Source organism: Micropterus dolomieu, linkage group LG23 (genome assembly GCF_021292245.1).
Source record: "Micropterus dolomieu isolate WLL.071019.BEF.003 ecotype Adirondacks linkage group LG23, ASM2129224v1, whole genome shotgun sequence".
NCBI lineage: Eukaryota > Metazoa > Chordata > Actinopteri > Centrarchiformes > Centrarchidae > Micropterus > Micropterus dolomieu.
This window is the reverse complement of record NC_060172.1, coordinates 28586503-28601608: the sequence shown is the minus strand read 5'-3', so window position 1 is coordinate 28601608 and position 15106 is coordinate 28586503. Positions and strand designations below refer to the sequence as shown.

General features: G+C 42.5%; 1 protein-coding gene across 4 annotated transcripts in view; it reads right to left on the bottom strand.

Moving 5' to 3' along the window:
* abr (ABR activator of RhoGEF and GTPase) overlaps positions 1 to 15106 on the bottom strand; it is a 125356-nt gene that overhangs the window by 13031 nt on the left and 97219 nt on the right. Inside the window, exon 1 of one of the 4 annotated variants that reach the window (XM_046039553.1) lies at positions 2171 to 2698. The exons of the other annotated variants lie outside the window; for them this stretch is intronic. Coding sequence (XP_045895509.1) covers positions 2171 to 2356 — 186 coding nt within the window. The 5' untranslated portion in view covers positions 2357 to 2698. Of the gene's footprint in view, positions 1 to 2170; positions 2699 to 15106 lie in introns of those variants that run through there. 4 annotated transcript variants of the gene reach the window in all.

The following is a 15106-nucleotide window of genomic DNA, read 5'->3' as shown; positions in this document are numbered from 1 at the left end:
GAAGACAGCTGATTATATTATTAAAATAATGAATTGGCAAAGTAGAAAAAAAACATTAAAAAGGAAATCATGTGTTTTCATAAATGTATATGTAATGAAAAACACTGTGTTAACCCTGTCTCGTCTCAACACAAAACATTTTTTTTAGACTTCAGATTTTTGACATTTTCAGTTTTTAAAGACCTGCAGGCAGCCTGTCACCTTACTGTGGCAGGTGATGATGGTTGATGATTTAACATTACCGCCTCCATCAAACACAGTTCACCACCATGTAGAGGCAGAAATGCCGGACGGGAGCAGAAGAAAGGGAAAGAGCTGATACGATCAAAAGGCAACTGAGTGCAGAAAAACTGCAGCACGAGTTTACGCATAAAACCTGCCATTCAAAGCCTCATTCAAAATTAAAGAAAGGATGAATGGGACTTCACAGAGCAGTTTGGTAAACGGGGCTTTCTATGCAGCTGGGGGGCAGGATCACATGGAACCAACTGCATAGTTGACAAATCTGGACAGCAATGAAATACAGAAACCTCCTTAATCCCGTTGTTTGACATAAGACATGGGGACGCTGTGTACAGAGATGAGAAGAATGAATCAATGCAGGACCTTTCAGGTCAACACAGATAAGTCTGGGCTTAGTATGTAATCCTTGTTTTATCCTGCTCAGTATAACCAGTGGTCAGCCTTCCTCAGGCCCCTGTTGAATAATAGAAAACACTGAAGGAAAGGTCAAGCCAACTCTCAACTTGGATTCTTTGTCCTGAACCAGCTTATTATGCACACAAATTACAGCTTGAAACGCTGGCGATGCACTCATGATGAAGATGAGGAGGACTGCTGAATAAACAAGTGCATACAGTGAAATAAAAAATGAGTCATAGTTTTAGCTTAACCAGAACAGACTCATGTGCTTCTTCCCCATCGTTTACATACAAAAAGCATCTGGACACCCAAAAAGAAGAAGGAGCACTTTTCCTGCTCTCACCCATGAGTCACAATCCAGTACCTGCATTTAAACTATACCAGACCTGAGGTTGAGTGTTTGTGCCCCCATCTTTGGGTAACGGATCATATCCCTCAACACAAACGTCATTCAGTCCAACCTGAATGTTTTAACAAAATGACAATTGCCCTTTCTGAATAAACCTCAATCTTACAATAGCACATAAAGTGATCGCTACATTTTCCAAATAGTTTTGTTTTAAAATTTCAGTGAATTAGGAAAGACAAACATATAATTTTAACTCTTATTTGCTTACATTATTTTAACCAATGCCATTCTGCCTTTTGATGAAGGCCAAAAATATGAGAAAAAAAAAAATAATGAAATATGAGAAAAAAAAAATAAATTTTAATGATAAAACATGATGCAAATATGATAGACGCATGTTTCGGAGACTATTTGGAATAATGCAACAGTTAATTAGTGGAATCTGTGCTTGAAATGCCAAACGGGTGTTAGATCAGCGCAGCCAGAGGACGATACTTAAAATAAACAGCAGGGGGAGCTGATCTGATGCTGAAACATCTTAAAACCAATACCATGCTCTCAGCATTAGTAGCTTTAAATGAGATTAGTGGATGTAAAAAGGGTAAAATTTAAACTGGCAGGAATGAGACAAGAGGGGGAAACTTGTCAGTCTCATTCATCACAGCAGTGGTTTTGGAAGTGATGCTGATTTTCACCTCCTGGTAATTACATTATACAGTCCAGTATGTAGGTAGGTAATAAGCCTTTCTAGTCTCTGTGCTATTTATCAAAACTTCAACCACTTTTTAAAGCTGAATAAGGCTTAGTAACAAATATTTACAATATGCATTTCAGTAAGTAGTATCATCTAGACAAAGACAATTTAAAGGGTGAAAAAAGCATAAATTAAAAATATTATTTTTACGTTCACTATGGAATATATTACGGCAGGTCACAGTTTAGCCACCGTTTCATTTAGCACTACATCACAACCTCTAGCGCAGTCAACAGATAAGAACAATAGTCAATTCTGCGCTGAAAGGAAGCCCCCCGGGGACAGAGCGCACGCGCATGGAGAGGAATCCATAAAGAGAGGTAGAACAAACAGATGGAAGTGACAGAGTGATCAATAGGAGAGAACAAATGATAAAAGAGAGGAAACGTTTGTATGTGACGTGTGTGCATGTGTCAGCCAGAGACCTTTTGTCTGAGCAGCTTGCTGCGGACGCGACCCCATAGCTTGGCCCCGGTGTTGGTGTGCCTCTTGAGCACAGGGGTCTGTGGCTGGCTGGACAGATTTTGCTGGTTCTGGTCCACGCAGCAGTGCTGCTCCAGGCGCTCACACACCGAGTTCAAGTTTACATCCGACACCAGGATCTCCGTCATCCCAAAGCCTCTTCCACAGTACGCTGCTTATAACAAGGAAGGGGGGGGAAGGGGGGGATGGGTCCCCGCGTTACCTCTGACTGATCACCGGACCAGGTGCTCGACAGACGCTCAGAATTAACCAGCAAAAATAAATAAATAAAAAAAAATAAAGTCTCCTACAGCTCAGATTCAGTTCAAAAAAGGAAAGAGTGATGAATGTGAGGGGAACAAGATGCTGCCATGGTCTCCTTGATAAGTCAGATAGTAAGTCCACGTTGGTGCCTCTCGCTCTGAGCTCATTCCACAATCAGCTGCCAACATCTCCTCGTGCTGCGATCTGACTTCCACAACGGCAAACACAGATACAGAGCGCTAGAGCGAGGCAGAGAGAAGAGGGAGGGAGATCGGGGGAGTGAATGGGCTCCCGTTGTCGCTGAGCAGCCCTGCTTCTCCAGATGTTGATGGACACACCTCCAAAGGGGGGGGGGGGCAATAAACTGTCAATGAGAAATGAGAAGCAGAGGAGAGAGAGGGAGAGTGAAAGAGGGAGGGATGGAGAGGCTGTACTGTTTTGTTCAGTGCTTTGACCCCTTGTCAACCTTTCCCAGAGCCGGTCAGCACACTCAGGAAGTGGGAAAAGAGAGGAATGTAATAAAGAGAGAGAGATGAGAACGTGTGAAACTTTGAAGTGACCAGGTAATGAATGCTTAAAATTTGAGGATAAAAGATCTAAGACAGCAGAAAACTCAGTAGAAATCCAGGCTTTAAAAGCTTCTCCATTGTCATTTTATCTCAAAATAAGTGTCGTATTTTTCCTTCTCTTTCCACCCTATTCCTCCTCCTCCTCCTCTCTGTGCCTTTATTGTGCCGTTCTGTGCAGACGACTTCTCCTCACCAAGCTCTTCCAGTTCTCTGGTTTCTAGATGCACGCAGAGTGAATCCCCATCTTTATTCAACAGGACAGCTGGAGCTGGCTGCTCTTAAAAGGCGTATTCCGCTGTATAATGGATCGATCGGGGCAGGGGATTGTGTGTACGCCTGTCAAACTCCATCTCCATCCGCCGTGTCCCATCCCATTTGAATTCAAGGGGGAAAAATGTTCCGCTGCGGAAAGGTTACAGATGCGAGGCTGCATTTTAAACCATTTTAAACCAGACCAGTAAGACAGACTGTCTGCTGGGCTGAATGGTATTTGTGATTCAAAGTCTGTGTCTACTGGTAGGTAGACTGATGCCTGCTGATAGTACAGTGATTCAAAAGGGATCCAGATAAGAAACTAGAACCATGTTACACAATTTCTTTGATCTACAGAAATAGAGGGACACAGCTGTGTTTACTATGATGACAAGGGAGATGCATAAATATGTGCTCTGAAATAGTGTTTTTCTGCAAAATATCCTTCTCTGCTAAATGTGTAACATCAAGGACTGAACCAGAGACATTTTAGAGAAAGAAGCAGATTTAATCAAAAGAGAAAACAGTTTTCAATCCTAAAGTCACTGAAGTTAATTATTATTGCTATTCTAGATGAGCATTTAATGATTTGTCTGTTCTACGTTCACTCTAAAACAGCAGGAGGATAGATTCAGTAGTTACTTTTAAGTCCACATAGGCTTTGAAGACACCATAACAAACCAAACAGAGTCATCATGTCATCACAGGGCGCCTCAGACAGACACGAGACAGTATCATACCATATTGTAAAAACATGTGGGTTAGTGTGTGTTCTGTGGTGAAGATAATACGGTGAAGGGGGGACCTCAGCCAACCCTCACCAGATAGTATTTTTAACTCCCAAGGGTTCGTTAATTGTAACTATGAGACATACACACTCCATGCGTCACCTCTCGGAAAGAATGTCTGGGAAAAGCATGTTTAGGAATTAGGAGGAATAAAACCCACGAGGAGACAGAAGATATGTTTGGTCAAGATGTGACCGAAGGGAAACGCAAAAATAGAGGGCTATATCTTAACTGTGTCTATGTTAACTGTTACATCTGTGTATAAGACATTTTGTTACCTCATCATGCAACAAAGAGACTATCAGAAGCTGGAAAAAATATATAATCATCAAGTGTCCAAACTGGGCACCTGATGATTAAACTGGAAGCGCCAGAGTGGAGACATGTGAAGACTATATTGTTTGAAAGGGATACTCCAACAATTTAATAGCTTATGGTGGCAACATTTAATGTTGCTGTGTAACTGACATAACCAAGTGTGTTCGCTGACTTGATCCGCAATCGTGACATTGATCGTTTAGGTCAACCGGGTAAGACACAGAGCACAGTTACTCTTTAGAATACAGCAGCAGCTTGCAGGTGTCCAAACTACAGGGTTCAAAGAGAGTCCAACACTTCACAACACATCACATCAGGAAAATCATGGAGAGAACACACATGCACGTATGCACTTCCCCAAGCGGAATAACAATGTGCCAGCATAATATTTATCTGAATCTTGTTGGAGGCAAACTATTTCAGCTCCCTGGTTTAGTTGGTTGGGTGGGTTTCTGCTGTGCGTAGGAAGGGTGGAAAAATAGGCCCTTTAATTTCCTAAAACGTCCTCACATAGATAAAAATGGACTGTGGAGATAAATTAAGCGTACAAGAGGATGAACTGTGTGGGTCCTTGAGCTTGGGAGACATGGGAATGATAAAAAGAGAAAAGAAGAGGAGGGAGTACAACAGGGAGATAAGATTAAGAGTTCTTGTGCGTATGGGAGACTACATGAAACAAAAGAAAAAACTAAAAGTAGAAATCCCTGGGATGTTTCTTGGTGCTGAATACTCATTGTTGTAGTGTTAGTGTGGCTTCGGCGATCACCTGACAGTGTGGCTGTGCCAAGGACAATCACAATAGAATCTAATCCCTATTGCGTTGTTGGTCAGAATAATGGACTTTTGAAAGTGTAGAGGATTTTCATTTCAACAATTAAGACTAAAAACATTTGACTATAACATGAAAAGGTGAGGGAGCAGATGGTTTAGCCCTGAGTGCCTATGCTCTGACATCAGGGCCAGTCCTGGCTCTTAATTATACATGTGCTGGGTGGCACAGCCCCTCGTAAAGCCGCTCCATATGACCAGACAAGGAGGGGGGGAAGGCTGTGTTGAACTAGGTCCTGGATTCCACTCCAAACGGCCGCTCCCTGACAAGCACTGTGATTCTGTTGAGTCTGCGATTCTCCGGCCTCCACTCCGGCAGGCTTTCGCACTGCACTGCCAATCACAGAGGCCTTCAAGAGCCGCAGATAGATTAATGATCAATTTAATGGCTACTGTGCTCCGACATGAATATGGAGCAGCTCTGAATCCGTGCCTGGCTAATATGCATGGGATGCTCCTGATACTGCAGTCAGTCTGGTGTTTGAACATGTAACAAGCCCCTGTGACAGTACGGCAGGCATCTCAGGAACATTGTACAGCTACTGAAAACATCTGCCTGTAAATGTTTTGTAGTTGGCCTTCGCTGTTCTCCCCCCTTTGTATGAAATAAACCTTGTGTGTGAGTGTGACGCTAAGCGGCCCACAATGATTTCTTTTCATGTTTCTAACAAAATTCAGCCACAAATTCTATCCCGAGTCAAAGCTGGAATATTTGACACAAACAACATCTTCAGATTTTTGAATAGGAAGCTTCTCAGTGCCTCTCGTCACAGCAGGAAGATCCTGGGCTCAAATCCACTGCCCAGACGGGGTCCTTCTGTGTTTGCATGTTCTGTGTTACCCTGCCCTGCCTGACCTGTAGAACATGTATGGATGTAGTATATTAAATTGTTAGGAGATGAGTAAGGGAGGGCTTGTGGGGAGTATGTGAGGGAGGTGGGTGAAGGGGGCAAGAATGAGAGCATAGGGGAAGATAAAGATGGGGGCTTCATGGAAAGGGAAGTCTCTGGTCAACTCTGTATTTTACTTTTGTCTTTATCATCATTATTTTTATTTAATTTTTTTCTTATCCTTTTTTATTTTTTGTATTTAGATAGTTATCTATAATAATATATAATAATAATCCTTATTTGTAGAGCACTTTTCAAAAACAAGTTACAAAGTGCTTTAACAAGTGTAAAGAATAATACAAAAAAAAACACAAAAAAAAAACAAGATAAGAGCATGAAAAATTAATATAAAATTAGTAAAATACAATAAAATAAAAGGGATAAAATAAAGTCAAATAAGATCGGGAAAGGCTCTCCTATAAAAGTATGTTTTAAGAAGGGACTTAAAAGAGTTCACTGACTCAGCCGACCTGATTTCCTCGGGCAGGCTGTTCCAGAGCCTCGGGGCCCTGACAGCAAACGCTCTGTCCCCTTTAGTTTTCAGTCGAGACTCTGGAACAGACAACAGACCTCTGCCCGAGGATCTCAAGGTACGTGCTGGTGTGTATCTATTCACTATTTGTTTACCATTCTATTTAGATATCACTTCTTTGCCTGTTCCTTTATTCAGTTCTCTAATGACTACAATGCAGAGTTATAAAACTATGATGAATGAATGATGAATGAGGAGTACAAGTGTAATATACAGTATGTGGAGTGCAAGTGCTCAATAAAAAAAAAGATGTTTAAAACAACAACAACAACAAAATGTTAAAAGGAATATCTTGACACTTTGGGAAATATGCGTATTATGGGAAAAGCAGTTTCAGCACGTAACTCCTCATAAAAAAGCACAACTTGTCATTAAAATTTTGACAAAGCCAGGCTAGCAGTTTCTCTTGGTTTACAGTCTTTATGCTAAGCTAAGCTAATCAACTTCTAGCTCCATAATTAAAGCAAGGACATGTGAGTGGTACTGATCTAACTCTAACATCGAACTATTCCTTTAATACAAAACATTTGGGAGGTTTTGTTGATAATTTCCACAGCCAGAAGAAATTGGTTTAAACTCCACAGTTTTATGGTCCATTTTTTAACATTTAATCTTCTTTGATAGCATTTTTTAAGGAGGGCCAGCCAATCGTTTTGCATTTTTATCAAAGCAGCTATGGTCTCCGCCAAAATACAGAGAGACTCTTAACGGCTACTCTGTATTTTGTCTGTCATGGTGAACACACAGGGGTTTTCACAACCTACCTGCACAAACAAGATTCACAGTAACCTTCTGTTCATGTGGGTTTTGAACTGCAGCACTGACTCATGCAACAAAATCTAATTCATCTAACGTTCCTGGCCTCAGCCCTGTAACGTTTCCTGTGAAGCAGCTAGCGGAGGAGCAAAGGTGATCATTTGAGACTTGGGTATTGAAAAATGATGAAGTCAAAAACAAAGGGCTTATTTGACTTTCTCATCGGGAATGACAAAGTGCTCACAACGGGTGTCTCTCTGAGGCCTGTGATTGGCTGACCTGACAGGCTGGGTGACATCAACAGCCGCAAGCCGTGTTGTGAGCGGATAATTCACTCAGATTTAATTTGAACAGTCTCTATAAGTATGTTTACAGGATGACCCACTCCAGCCCTTTGATCTTTCCTGCTGCCTTCACTGGAGCTTAGGCAAGAGGAAAGGCAATAGGAGGGGTGTGTTTGTGTGTGAGGGGGGCATTCGAGGGAGGGCCCTTCAGGGTACAGTGGGAGTGCTAAAATGGGAGTGCAGAGGCAGGAGGGGTTTGGCAGGGTGGGAAATCACAGCCTTAGGGTGCTCTGCAGCTTATTCCTGCTTCTCTTTCATCTGAGCCGTTGGGGGGCATCTTCCTCAGATTAACCGCTCCATCACTTATTAAGCACTTTGGAACAAAAGTAGTGATGGAGAGCGAGGAGGGAAGAAAAGAGAAGGAGCTAGGAGAAGGTTTCATTAGCATGTAGCTCGTGTCTGTGGTGCCTTGTTGGGTGTGGTCGGGATGAGGAGAGGAGAATGTGGTGTGTGTCCTCTAAGAGACAGAGAGTGGGTGGAAAAACAAAGCATTCAGGAAATGAAAAGATATGAAAAGACCCAGCTATTTAAAGCTGTCAAATATACTACCAGGTAAATATAGCCACAAATCAGCACATACCCCTTTAATAACTGGTGCTCCCTTCCCTACAGAGCTTTTTCAGTCTGATCAGTGAATTTGAAAGCAAGTAAAGGACAGAGAGAACCGGAAAGATAAACTGAGCTAGAGGACATGAAACAAGGTTGACAAGCAAAGTGATGCAAGAGCAAATGGTGTGGCAGTAACACTGCAGGTTCTGCATATATAAAAAAAAACTCCATTCAAACAATGAGGTCACACTCTGTATACATGCTGTTCTTCACATTTCCATGTTGTGATCCATGTACTTCCACCTAATTTGTTGTTGCTGCTAATTGTTAGGTTTATTGCTCCCCTCTAGAGTTATCCTCATTTCTATTGTCATTATTCTTCATTATGATTTGATCATCACTTAAGTCACTCAGAGGTGTTCCCACAGAGGAGAGAACCCAGCTCACGCTGTGTACCAGCAAATGTCTCTTTCCTTGGCTCAAAGTGTATTTGTTCACCAAACAACAGAAATCTTTTCAGTCAAACAGCCAACAACAGAACCTCCTTAGTGGTAAGTAATTACAGCTGAACAACACAGTGCACTCTCTTTAATTACAACTGATCCGCCCATCCCTGGCAAACATTATAGCATCCAATCTGAGCCCAGCTAAAACTTGAGTTTGCTTTAAATAAACACTCACGACTCAAAATATAGTTAGAGCTGCACAAAGCAAATTTGCATGTTTGAAACCCCAAGTGGTGGTGGAATATAACTTTTTGGTGTTTTTCGCAAGTTTAGACTCCGTTACTCACGAAGTCCCATAAAATCAAGAAACCACATAATCCTGAGTGTCTACTTTTTCCTTAGCTGCAAGGAGGAAATAGTGATAAGAAATCTTTCCGCAGCAGGTTTAGCCATCCTCGCTGTGTCCACTCGCTTGCTGTATTTTGCTTCAGATGTGTTAATACGCGTGTGCACAGACAAGATTTCCAGTTGTAAATATGTGTAAATAGGGCAAAGCTAAGAAGTCGGTCACATGTTCTTCTGTTTCAGCAAAAATTTCCAACTGGAGAGGGGTGTGATTTCTTTATACCATCCTGTCCTTTAGTGCGATGTGGATGTGAACCCATTTTGCTGAAGTGGTGATGTTCTTGTTGTGCCCTCTGCCTGACTGAGACAAGGCTGTGTTACATCTGAACGGCATGACCCAGTTCCAGTGAAGAAGAGAGTGCAGTCTCACAGGGCGACGACGCGGCTGACCTGCTTGAATAATTCACTCTAAAGTGTAAACCCACGGCTGACTAGACACAGCCACCCGGAAGATTACACGAGCAGTGAGAAGGGAGGTCGGACTAACAGAGAGGAAGGGGTGGCAGGGTGATCTCAAATGACACGAAATGAGATGAGAAAGTATTATGTAACTGGAGGTCACTATAAAAAGCGCTGAAACAATTTGACTTCCCTACATGTCAGGGAAGGAGGCAGATAAAAAAAAAGTTGAGAGTTAAACCAACCAACTCATCAGGCAGCAGACAGGCCAGCTCATGCTGTCTTCACCTTGTCACGACCAAACAAAACACCCCAAACGTTAACTGGAGTCTCTGTTGTCACTGTGAAGTTGCAGAAGCTGACCAGGAAACGGTCCAGCACATAACCCCACCTAAAAACACTTAAGTAGTGCTAGTAGCCAGATTTTGTTACGTTTGGACAGAGCCAGGCTATCCACTCCCCCCCTGTTTGCAGTATTCATGCCAAGCTAAGCTAAGTGGCTGCAGCTTTTTATTCAGTATACAGACATGAGAGTAATATCAATCTTCCCATCTAACTCCCGGCAAGAATGTGAGTGAGAGTATTTTTAAGCAGAGCTGTAATGAAAACTAAATAATGCACTGCATGGTGTACAATTTCTCAAAATTAGCATGTCCATCATCAAAAAAACAAGGTTTTGCAAGCTCTGACATTTTCTTTTTCACCAAACTGGGTCAGCTGTCAATTATTTCACAGCGGCATCCTCACCCCCCCCCCCACTTAAGGAGTAAAAGAAAAAAAGTGTAGGGTCAAAACCTCATTAGCAGGTGAAGTAGCCATCAACTTGAAAGTGATAAATCAATTAGTCAATCAATGGAAACTCCTTCAGCTTCAGTTCCTAACAATCACCATGATGATTGGGTGGGAATGATGATCCATCTCTGTTTAACAGTGTTAGCAGGGCTGCACAGAAAACCACTTCAGCCTTATTAGGAGGAGCTAAATGCTTTCGCTCTGATGTACCACACCACTCTCTGTCACCAAGTCTTCTTCTTCGATCCTCCATCCTTCTTCCCTGTTCCCTTCCAATTCACAGACAAAGACGACGGATTAGAAACCAAGCAAGAGTGTTTTCCGCTATTGATCAATACCAAGCAGCCAGCGGCAAGATTAGTGAGCCTGGATCACGGTGGCTTCTGTCTAACCAGAGCTGACCTCTCTCCTTCACACTGGCCGAGTGAGACATCATCAGGTTACTAGCGGGAAAGGAGACGACACAAGCGGGCAGAGATGCAATCAACCCAAACAACTTCTCTGCAGTTCTTGCAACACACACATAGAGCACAGATCCCTCTCCCAGCTATTATACAACAAACATTACATAATTCAAACAATTTGTGACTGTGAAATAGACTTTTAAGGTGCCCTCCCTCATAAACACCCACTCAGCTCTTTGAAAGCGGGACCAGCAGAGGGAACAGGTACACACCCCCGCCAGATCAACACATTTTGTTTCTGCCGGGGACGTTAAAAAAAATAAATAAAACATTGCTCAGATGAATTCAGCACGACACGCTGGTTATGCAACAGGCTGCTTCCAGCAAGGCAATGCACAGAGAGCACTCATCATATGAGAAACACCAAGAGCTGGAGAGAACAGTGTTGTTCTCCAAGGTTATTTGAACTGGTACATTTCAGTGGCTAATTTCAAACTGTGCCTTATTCAAGTTTTGTATAATAACATACGCAAACCTATACGTGAGTACAAAAATTACTGAAGGACATTTTGATCACTATGCCTCACTGGATGTTGTGTTTCTTTAAGTTTAAAAGGGCAGACCCTTACACCTAAACATGTCTTCTCCATAAAGGTTTGACATTCCTTTAATATGTGGAAAAACGCAGAAGATCAAGTTGAAATGCTTTGATCCCCGACATGCTACATGTGGCATAAGTCTACTCTGTGGCACCAGAACTGGATTTGGTGGGGCCATAAACACTAGATAACCAATGACCTCATCTTTTACATAGCTGACAAGTTCAAAACATCTGCACAAAGAGTCTGGAGAGACTTTAGAAACATTTCCTCCGCATGAAAACAATTACTTCATCATTAGCATAATTTGTTGTGGCAAAAGGGCCCCAATGCTGAGGTCCCAGGTAAGAAATTCAATAAGCCAATAAAAATAATCCACCATTTAACCATTTTCATTAACTGATTACGTTATATTAACTCATCACAGCGTATGCATAACTATCCAGTGAGGAATGTTTTGATTCATCAGTAAAGATAAACACCTGTCAGGGTAGCCAGCTGTCAGTCTGACTGCACATTTGTAAACCAATACTGGAATGAAGGCAAACTGTGAAAACATGAATACCACAAAACCTGATTTAATAAAGCCTTAGTTTTGGACTTACAAGAGTGGGAGGGGTTTCTGATATTTACTGATAAAAATGAAACAAATATAGATAAGGAGCTCGCTGGTGTACTAATCACACAGGCATTAGTACACCAGCGAGCTCAGAGTTCATGCGCACAGTCCGAACAGGAAATGGGCAGTTTCCCTCCCTTGCCCTGGGACAGGAAGTCATAAAGCAGGATCAAACGCCTGGCACAACTCACAGACATGCCATATGAACAGCATTTTGTCGTGGGAAGTCATTGACTCAACAACAACTCAAAGCCTTTGCGTTGAAAGTAGCTTGGGGTTTTGCAGAGCATAGATTCTGTACATGAAGCTAAAATTGATTAATTCTCATTTAGAAGTCCATCTCCATATTATACTACCTGACTGCCCAGTTTTTTGTGCATTTACATTAAACATGGGACAGGCCTTGCACCACTCTGATAACTGGAGTGGAAGGAATATGGAAAGGTCATCAGGACTTGCTGAAATATGGAGAGGGAAAACAAGCATGAAAGCATGTAGGTTCGAGCCATGACCTGAAATTACTTACCCAAACTAGTTTAGCATTTAACCAGTAATCACTCAAAATTAATTGCTTTTGGCAAGGGAAATCACTGAGCTTACACAAACTAAAACCTCACCTACAGTATTAATCAGCTATCATGCACTTACTGGATGTTGCTGTTCATTTACTTCTGACCCACTGTACCGCTATGTTTAGATATAAATCTGGACCACATCTCTGCCACTGTACATCAGCTTGTGCTTACATTATGTTTAAAGGTCAGACTAGATAAGGCTACAGGCTGAAAGCACTATTTTAGGGACGTTGCATTCACTTTAAATATCCCTACAAGCCTGGGAAGAATCCTATTAAGTATATTTCCCTCAGCCAGCAGTTTTCATATCCACTCATTTTTCTCTCAGTCTAGCAGGCTAATTCAGTGTGTGTGTTTGTGGTTGGGGGCTTTCTCTCTGGACTCACCCATGAGCACAGTTAGATCACAACGGGAGGCGAGCAGATGCCTCTGCAACACTCTAACATGCAAAAAAATGCATGGAGCAACCCAAAAATAACAACTGCAGTACCTCAAGCTAAGATAATTCAAAATTATAAATCTTTACTAACTTGCAACGGGCAGAAGCACTGTATACTTTTGCGAGTGTGAGAGCTGCCGGGGCTTTAGGGGCCAGAGCAAATAAAGACAGATCTGACAGCTTACTGAGGCATACACACACAGATATATAGGTACTTCAACAAAGACTGTGGGGCTCAAGGATGAGGAGCACTTTAGGAATGAGTACACAGACACACATAGATCCTGGTAGCTCTTGGAAGACAACGGGGGTAAGGCTCATCTTTCAAAAATTACTGAAATTTTAAACAGGGATGTAAAATAAATGAACAGTATGATGAACAATACAATACAGACAATAACATAACGTCATATGACCATGATCGTCAAACCATTTGCAGTTTTCCCTGCTGTTTCTCCCATCTTGTACGAACGTAATTAGATATGAAAGACTTCTGCTGATACAAACTGTTGTCATTGGATCATGGATGTTTTACAAAGCTTCTCCTGTGGTTGTGGAACGGAAAACCGGAATGTCAGTAATCCCTCTGAAAACCTATACTACGGGACAGATTCTGATGGACGCTTCTGGGGAAAACGTTTAGAGTGAAATGCTACACAGAAGACAGGATGTAGGAGGGAAGTATGGTATGATCACCCGGCAACACAAGTACCCATCAGTCCTTCTCAAAGTGTTTGACCAAGATACTGAAAGGATACCGCTTGATATCTGACCCTGACCTTCCAGTTTCTACAAAGACAAACGACCATGCTAAAATGTGTTTAGACAGATCCTAAAACATACTTTGGATCAAAGCCACACTTCATAATAAAACAAGAAAGCACACTGCCAATGATAGAAATTCCGTGTATTCCACCATATCTCCAATTGCATGATGAAACCAAACCTCATTCAAGCCCCACTGCCGATCAACCATCCTGCATAATGAGGTGCAGAACCACAGTGGGCACATACTTGCTCAGTCTCCCCAGCTATGGCCATGTGGAAATCATCGAAGTTCCTGCACAACCATCACATCTAAACAAAAAGCTGAGGAGAGCATTTTACCAAAGTGGCATTTGAGTAAACGCTACGGCTTCATAACCCGATTACCAGCTTCCCCTGGGGTAGTGTGGGTTTCAAAACAACAGCAGCCCAGGGCAAACATCAGCTACAGATGGATAGCCCTCACATCTTACTGCTGTAGGAACAGCTCTGGTCCCCCGACCGGCCACTTGAAAGCCAGAATGGGGTCTCCATGCTGGGACACAGTGTGTTGCTGAGGCCCATTTACTTTAATATGTGCCGGAACGCTGCCAACAACAGCAAGGGGAAAAGGGAGAGGGAGAAAGCATTCTGGTCTCACTGGGTTTCTGGGGATAAAAAGGCCCGAGTCGCATCTGGTGGTAAGAGACTTGGTTCTGGCAGTGATGTGAAATCTGATTAAGAAAGAAAAGGAGGCCTCAGACATTGCGGGTTGTCTCTGCAGAGCTGTCCCACCGGTCAACCAAGGACGAAGGTGGAACGTGTGGAGGAGAGAGGGGAGGAAGCAGAAAGTCACTATGCCCAGCCAAGAAATAGACACATAACCCCCCATAAAAACACAGATTGCCATTTTTACACTTTTTGTTTGTTCAAATCAAACACACAAGACCGATACTACTTTAGATTATGTATTCTATGAATTCAATATCATAAAGAACTAAATACCATCTCCAGGCAGACACACAAGGCACTCATCCATTGACCACACAGGGATTTCACCAACCCACTGCTGAGGTGAGCCCTAGACAATCCATGGGTTGAGCCTCGCAGTGCGCTGGCAGAGCCAAGCATGAAATGAGCTTTGCCCCTCAGAGAGACAGATTGGGACTGTGATGAGAAGGGATGAGGTGAATCTCTTCCCCCAGTGTCATCTGTTGTCTATAAATCCACAGCTTGAGAGCAGCCAGGGAATGTGTGAATGGTGAAGTTTTTGCCCTGGACCAAGGAAATAAAACCCTGAATCAAATTTGGAATGTCCCAGGACGCAAAGTTGTTGTTACAGAGAGACCTCCAAGGAGGGAACACTGGGTTTAATCAAATGAAAAAA